Source organism: Gadus macrocephalus, chromosome 20 (assembly GCF_031168955.1).
Source record: "Gadus macrocephalus chromosome 20, ASM3116895v1".
In the NCBI taxonomy this organism is placed as follows: Eukaryota; Metazoa; Chordata; class Actinopteri; order Gadiformes; family Gadidae; genus Gadus; species Gadus macrocephalus.
In genome coordinates, this window is record NC_082401.1 from 14,866,787 (window position 1) to 14,874,465 (window position 7,679).

Below are 7,679 nucleotides of genomic sequence, written 5' to 3' on the forward strand. Positions count from 1 at the left end.
GAGAGAGAGTGAGAGAGAGAGAGAGAGAGAGAGAGAGAGAGAGAGAGAGAGAGAGAGAGAGAGAGAGAGAGAGAGAGAGAGAGAGCGAGAGAGAGAGAGAGAGAGAGAGTGATGAGAAAGTGAAAGCATAGAAAAAGTAAGGAAATGGAAGAAATGAGAGAGCTTATTATAAGTGAAGTCATCTGATATAAACTGTAAGAAACATTTCCAAGGGATGTTATCCTTTGCGTTGGCACACACACACAGGCTTGTTTTCAAAGACTTAGAACCAATCTCCGGTTTCAGTTAAATTTGATGTCTAAAAAAAATCTCAACCAGTGTGACCGTGAGCTCTGCTGCCACCTCGTCTCTGGAAACGTAATGAAAGTACAGACCTGTCATCCGTTGGGTTATTCCACTAGAGAAAATGACATACCGTCCATGTGTATCAGTATACGTCACTACGCTGCGATGATACCACAAAGATGACTTGCTTGCTCTTGCGATCTGAGCATCACACAGCCTGTGAGTTAAGCGTCTGCTGCTACCACCGGCTCTCCCTACACCCAAACACGTCCATCACAGCGTGCTCGTGTTAATGCGGTCTGCACTGCTCTCGGCTGTCTGTTAGGCCTATGTTAGTCCGACTAACGGGATAACGTTAAATAGGGCGAAGTCAATTTTCTTTTCAAAGTTTCTTTTGATTGTTTTTGTCGTTTTTTTTTTCCTCTTTTAATGAATTTAACTGTAAAGATGTCCAATTCTCCATATTATCACCCCCATCATCATCAACATTATTATTACTATTATTCTTATTTTTTATTATCCTTTCTGTTTTTTTTTTGTATATATTTTTTTTTAACGTATAAGTATATATCAGCGCCCCCCCCTGGCTGGCAGTGCACACTACGCCCTCAGCATTCTGCTCACTCCGTCCCCTCCAATGAAGTTCTTTGGTTTTGTTCCCGTGCTGCTGGTCTGCCCGCCGTGTCCCCCACGGCCTTCCTTCCTCCTTCCTGGTTGCTCTCTCTTTCGATTGGATCGTCTCCGTGTCCGTGTGTCGGGAGGGCTACATTCATTGGCTGGTCGCCCCCTGGAGCGCCCCCCCAGAGGCCGGGTCACTTGGTGGGGTGGGCGGGCGGCGCGGGGACTCCCTGCTGTTGGTGCTTCTGCTCCTGCTGCTTCACCTGCTGGATGATCTCCCGGATCTTCCTCTGGGCAGTCTTGGAGGGGTGGGGGGGGGGAGGGGGAGAGGGGTGGGAGGGGGGTGATGTGGGGGGAGGCGATGGTGGGGGGGGTCAGACCGGGCCGATCAAACATCCCGTACAGAACAGTGGAGGACGGCGCTGGTGGACTCAGTTTAGACGGTTTGACGTCCAACGTTTAGTTTGAACGTCTCAATGACGTAAACAAGCAGTGAAATGAACAATGTTTCTTATGTGGTGTTGTATGTCATTCAATGGTTATGTTTTAGTGTATTGCAGTGAATTGTTTTGCATTGTATTGTATCGTAATGAAATGTAGTATATTATATTGTATTGTATTATATTATACAGTATTGTAATGCATTGTATAGTATTGTATTTTACTGTACTGTATTTTACTGTATTGTACTGTAATGTACTGCATTGTACTGTACTGTATTGTACTGTACTGTACTGTACTGTACTGTATTGTATTGTATTGTATTGTATGCTGCTGTCTTGGCCAGGCATCTCTTTGAAAACATATTTTAAACCTCAATGAGACCAATCTGGTTTAATAAAGGTTAAATCAAAAAAAAGAACATAATAATACTAAGAAGAATAAATTGCCTCCAGAAGCGCCTTTCTAACGTTTATATGTCGCGTATCACAGACACCAACTATTCACACACCAGCTCGTGTGTGTGTTGCTGTTGTCTCAGCCTCCCACGTGAAAGATGTCGTTAAAAACATGACATACCTGGCTGGCGAAGAAATGGCCGCTGATCTTCACAAAGACCTCGTCGTTCTCGTCGGGGGTCTGGTCCCGTGGAACGATGACCTCAGCGCTGGTCAGGTTCTGCAGCTCATTCACCTGGAGAAGACACAGAGGTCATGACCCTTGACCCAGGATATTACTGCCTCACGTAGCCCCTCAGTAATACTTCATTCAGTAGAAATACGGAGGCAATGAACCACTAGGTGAATGGTGAATGGATTACAATATTGCCTAACATTCACCCTTTTATGCACACATTCACGGCGGTGTCAATCACGCAAAGCGACAGCCAGCTCGTCGGGAGCAGTTAGGGTGAGGTGTCTTGCTCAAGGCCACCGCGACACTCCGGGAAGTGAGCCGGGGGGTTCGAACTAGCAACCTTCCGGTTACCAGCCAACTCGCTCTAACTCCTTAGCCACATGCCGCCCCAACTATGTTCCTACGTCAAACACATTATTTCCCTCATATTCGCTCAATTAACTTCAAAATGGCCCTAATAAACTATTGTTTACCTTTCACAAATCCCTCTGAACACCTGGTATCAGAAGGTGAGAGCTCAGGATGTCTCACTCCCACATTCTAAACATCACCCGTTCTATTTCGGTGCTGCTACTGTTCTCTCCCGGCAGACTGCACCGTGTAATCTTTTGACCACACATTACGAGCCCCGAGTCTATTCGCTCCTTCTCCACTGTGCTCAGCCGTACTTCACTTTGACGTGAAACACTCTGCTGCAGTGATGTGTAGACGATGTGATATCACAGAGCCCTTCTGGGGCGTGTAGGAGAATAACACGCCGCTGCGAACCCCGCAGCAGAAGGCGGACCAGCGAGTGACAAACGACTCGAATACGAACCCGCACATAAACCCTGGAAAGGACGGTACTCTAACGAAGCTGGATGTTTTAGACAGCTCTAAAAGCGTTTGAGGCCTGTAGCGGCCTTGTAGCGGCTAATCCCACTCACCCCTGGTGGTATAACATTTCACCTTTGACCATTAACCACTCCACTGATAAAGGTCCTAAACGGTTTCCTTGGGAACTCGGGGTTAGTTGCCGATTAATTCAGGATCTATGGCAGGAACAATTCCTGTAGAAAGCGAGAGGATTAAAGGCAGTTTTTTCTTGCCCTTGTGGGAGAGTGGGTCAGGGGGTTGTCATAAATATTTGGCCTGTTAAGCCCTTTGAGGCTGTAATGGTGATTTAGGGCAATACAAATCAAATTGAATTGAATCGAATTGACTCACGGTTTTGCCGCCCTTGCCGATGACGCGCCCGGCGGCGGTGGAGGGAACCTTGATGTGGGTCTCCAGCTTCACCTCCTCTTTGGCCGTGAAGAAGTTCTCCTCCTTCAGCTTCCCGAATATCCTGCCCTGCGCCTGTGTCACCCAGCGGGGGGGAGGTGAAGAAGAGAGACCGGGGTAAACTGGGGGTACACTGGGGGTTCATAGGGGTTCACTGGGGGTACATCGGAAACCAAACTACAGCCCTATAGACACTACAGAGTTTGGAATGAAAACTTCTTAAAGTGTGTCACTACGCAAACTGTACTGTCCTGGGTATTTGCTGATATTTCCCAAAACACAATGGGTTTTAATTATTTTTTTATAATTAATGAGCTAATTAAAATGGGTTAAAAACAACCCTATTTTTAATGTTTTTAATGTGTTTAATGTACTTTGTACGTCCTTGCACTCAAAAATAGTACTTAGCATTGTGTAGCGTCTTATCCTAGCTATCTTTGTTGTACGGTTGGTTCTATAAACATCCTTACTCTACCGACACAATATATTGTTTCGCCTTCTTCGGACCAATCAACTTATTGTAAGTCGCTATGGATAAAAATGAACTTAGTCTAAGTTTCCCGGGCTAAAAGCGTCTGCTAAACGCCCTCGATGTAAACGTAACGTGGATGTCTCACCTTGAACTGAGCCTCGGGCGGGCCGGTGATGATGACCATCCTCTCGGTCACCTCTGGGTTTTCTGCAGGTGCGATCTGACTCGCGGGACACAGGAGCAGGTGTTTAGAGAGCAGCAGGCGGGGGGGGGGGGGCTGAGTGTATTCGCGTCCACATCAATGCTACCCTCCCTCTCCCCCCCACAACAGACAGATGCACTGTCCTGGTGCTTCGTCACTGTGAGTCATCCTTCTTCCAGATGCTCTGCACACACCACGCACCCTCTACACACTCTGTACACTACACACTCTGTAAACACTACACACTCCGCGTTGGGGGGACGGCGACGACGACAGCTCAGACCCCAGCCCTCGCAGCGGAGCCAATGGGATGACAGAGCCACCGCCACTCAAACACTTTGTTGTGTCGTCTGTGTTGGATGAACCCCCGCAGTCAGCACTTCTAGGAATCCCTCTCTCTCTCTCTCTCTCTCTCTCTCTCTCTTTCGATAACATATGCTGAAACCACATCTGGGAAGTTAGAGTGCATAGTTACAGAGACACCATGGGGAGGGTTTTTACGTTTGGCGGGTTAGCCTACAGCCAACAGCCTGTCTGTCTGTCTGTCTGTCTGTCTGTCTGTCTGTCTGTCTGTCTGTCTGTCTGTCTGTCTGTCTGTCTGTCTGTCTGTCTGTCTGTCTGTCTGTCTGTCTGTCTGTCTGTCTGTCTGTCTGTCTGTCTGTCTGTCTGTCTGTCTGTCTGTCTGTCTGTCTGTCTGTCTGTCTGTCTGTCTGTCTGTCTGTCTGTCTGTCTGTCTGTCTGTCTGACTGTCTGACTGTCTGACTGTCTGAGGGGAGGGGGACTGGAGGACTGAGGCCCACCTTGATTGAAGCCCCAGCGAAGCGGGCCAGTTGTTTGATATGTTGGCCCTTCTTGCCGATCAGCGCCCCGACAGCCTGAGTAGGGATGAAGAGGTAGACCACCTCCTGCTCTGGAGCCTGCTGCTGCAAGCACGAGGAGGAAGAGGAAGAGGAGGAGGAGGGGGAGGGGGAGGGGAAGCACGAGGAGGAAGAGGAGGAGGGGAAGCAGGAGGGCGAGGAGGAGGAGGAGGGGGGGAGGAGGAGGAGGAAGTTGAGAAGTTGAAGAAGAAGAAGGAAAAGGAGAAGGCGAAGGAGAAACAGAAGGAGGAGGAGAGGGAGGAGGAGAAGAAGAAGGAGAAGAAGAAGGAAAAAGAGAAGAAGAAGGAAAAAGAGAAGAAGAAGTAGAGGAGCAAAATTGAGGAAAAGCAGGACAAGGAGGACAAGAAGAAGGAAGAAACAAAATTAGAGCCTTTTTATGATTTCGGTAATGCATGTTTTTTTCCTCCATTTGGGCGAATACTGAATGCTTGGAAAACAGCACCCTTTAGTTTAATAGTGTGTGTAAAGAGGTTGGAGGTTCCTGTTTGTGTGTAAAGGTGGAGGTTCCTAGTTGTGTGTAAAGAGGGTGGAGGTTCCTGGCTGTGTGCAATGGGTGGAGGCGGGGGGACCTACAGAGTGCTGGTGGGGCAGGGTACTTGCTGGCGGTACCCTGTAGAGGCCACTAAGATGTGAAGAGTGACTCTGAAACGGAAACGCAAACAAGAAACACAGACCCGTCAGATTATACAGGAATGGACCCAGAGGCACTGTCACGCGATCTCACACACACACACACACACACACACACACACACACACACACACACACGTGCGCGCACACACACACACACACACACACACACACACACACACACACACACACACACACACACACACACACACACACACAAACACACACACACACGTCTAAAGGGGGAATTTGGGTGGGTGAATGAATCACACGTTCACATTACGAGCTCGACAACAATACATTCTGAAGCTCTGCCTCAGAGGCCTTCGTCTCAGCGGCAGATGATACAGACCGTTACAGATAACTGAGTCATCCCTGGAGGGCTGGGGGGGGGATTCTGTGTGTGGTTTCAAACTGTGTACGACCGGATGAATACAACCCCCCCCAGTCAAAACACTGTTGTACATCAAAAGCACCTCACTACTCTTGGTTTACCCCACATTGAGGACTTCCTGGCCGGGAGCGGGGATTAACTCGACACGCTTTTACGACAAACACAAGTGGTATTGGATTCAATCAAGGGTGGAAAAGTGACAATGAAAAACAAAAACATGCCCACATATGGTCATGATGGTATGCAGAGGAAGTGAGACGGAGAGGAGGTGAATGAGGGGAACTCACTAGGAAAGGATTGTATCCCGCGGGTGCCACTTGGGGGACGCCGCCCCTTGGTCCGGCAGTAGGGGGCAGCACTGAGAGGCCGGAGGAGAAGATGCCCAGGGCATTAAGGTTCAGGCCCGCGGTTAGGTTGGTTTGTTGCTGTCGGGGGGAGAGAGAGAGAGAGAGAGAGAGAGAGAGAGAGAGAGAGAGCGAGAGAGAGAGAGAGAGAGAGAGAGAGAGAGAGAGAGAGAGAGAGAGAGAAAGAGAGAGAGAGAGAGAGAGAGAGAGAGAGAGAGAGAGAGAGAGAGACACACACACAGTACACGTGAAAGGCGGGCGACCGACTGTTCAAACACAGAGACGTTTAGACTCCGCTGATCCCTTTTTCCAGTCCTTATTCTCCTCATTATTCCTGCTTCCTGGAAGCGTGACGGACACAACAGGGTCTGCTTTCACCTCTCTCTTGCTCCTTCCTGTCTGTTGTGTGGGTTGAGTGTGAGTGTCTGTGTGTGTCTGTGTTGAGTGTGAGCGGCTGTGTGTGTGGCTGTGTGTCAGTGTGTGTTGTGTGTGTGTGTCTGTTTGTGTATGTGTGTGTGTGTTGAGTGTGTGTGTGTCTGTGTGAGTGTCTGTGTGTGTATTAAGTGCGTGAGTGTCTGTGTGAGTGTCTGTGCAAGTTTTTGCGTGTGTGTGCACACATCGATGTGTCTGTGTGTTTGTGTTCATGCGCGCGCGCGTGTGTGCGTGTGCGTGTGCGTGTGCGTGTGCGTGTGTGTGTGTGTGTGAGTTCAGTGCAACGTCCACACCGCCACGCTAGATGGCCATAGCGGCCCACCACACAGACGGCCGGCCGGTGGGAGAGAGAGAGTACACACAGCGCGTCCGCCGCACCGTGCACCGGGCGCACCGCTCGCAGTGTGATGCATCACGCCTAAATACCCAGATACACACGTCAACAAGGGACCGAAATGAATACACCATCACTTTGTGTCGCCGGAGCGCCAGAAATAGCCCTCGTTTACGACGCAAAGAAGCCTTCAAGAAATAAACATTTCCATGACATAAAAGCCCGTCTATTTTGAAGCCCGTTGTCAGCTGCCCCCCCCGACTCAAGTCCAGCAGGCCTCAAGACGCCAATATTAGCCCTGGGAGAAGAAGGGTAATCTCCCACTGGCTTTAATCCAATCAGGAGTAGACACACGTGCGATGACATGCTACCCCGCTCCTCCTAGTCTCCGCCCACTCCCGTCAGCAGCTCTGACCTCCACAGGCTGCCCCCCCCCCCCCCCACCAACCACCCCCACCACGGTGATGATGATGTCACCGGCGCTGTGTGAAAGACTAGCCGTTCTGCGGCGCGGCTACCGCGACGGCGGCGGCGGCGGTGGCGGATATCAGGTGTATGCTGGGAACCCGCGGCATGCTCCAGCAGGCACACAGACACTCACAGCAGGGGGGGGGGGGGGGGGGGAGGCGTGAGTCAGAGCTTCTCGCTCGCCTCGTAATGGCTTCCTCCTCACGCATACACAAACACACAAACACAAACAGGCACACACAGGCACACAAACAAACAGGCACACACATGCACACACACACA

The 7,679-nt window shown here is 50.1% G+C and overlaps 1 protein-coding gene across 1 annotated transcript in view; it reads right to left on the reverse strand.

The window, feature by feature from the left end:
- Window positions 1-648: 648 nt before the first annotated feature.
- Window positions 649-7,679, reverse strand: part of igf2bp2a (insulin-like growth factor 2 mRNA binding protein 2a) — a 15,041-nt gene continuing 8,010 nt past the window's right edge. Inside the window, 7 exon segments of the mRNA XM_060040164.1 lie at window positions 649-1,202; window positions 1,924-2,037; window positions 3,187-3,318; window positions 3,861-3,935; window positions 4,718-4,840; window positions 5,369-5,437; window positions 6,107-6,244. Coding sequence (XP_059896147.1) covers window positions 1,098-1,202; window positions 1,924-2,037; window positions 3,187-3,318; window positions 3,861-3,935; window positions 4,718-4,840; window positions 5,369-5,437; window positions 6,107-6,244 — 756 coding nt within the window. The 3' untranslated portion in view covers window positions 649-1,097.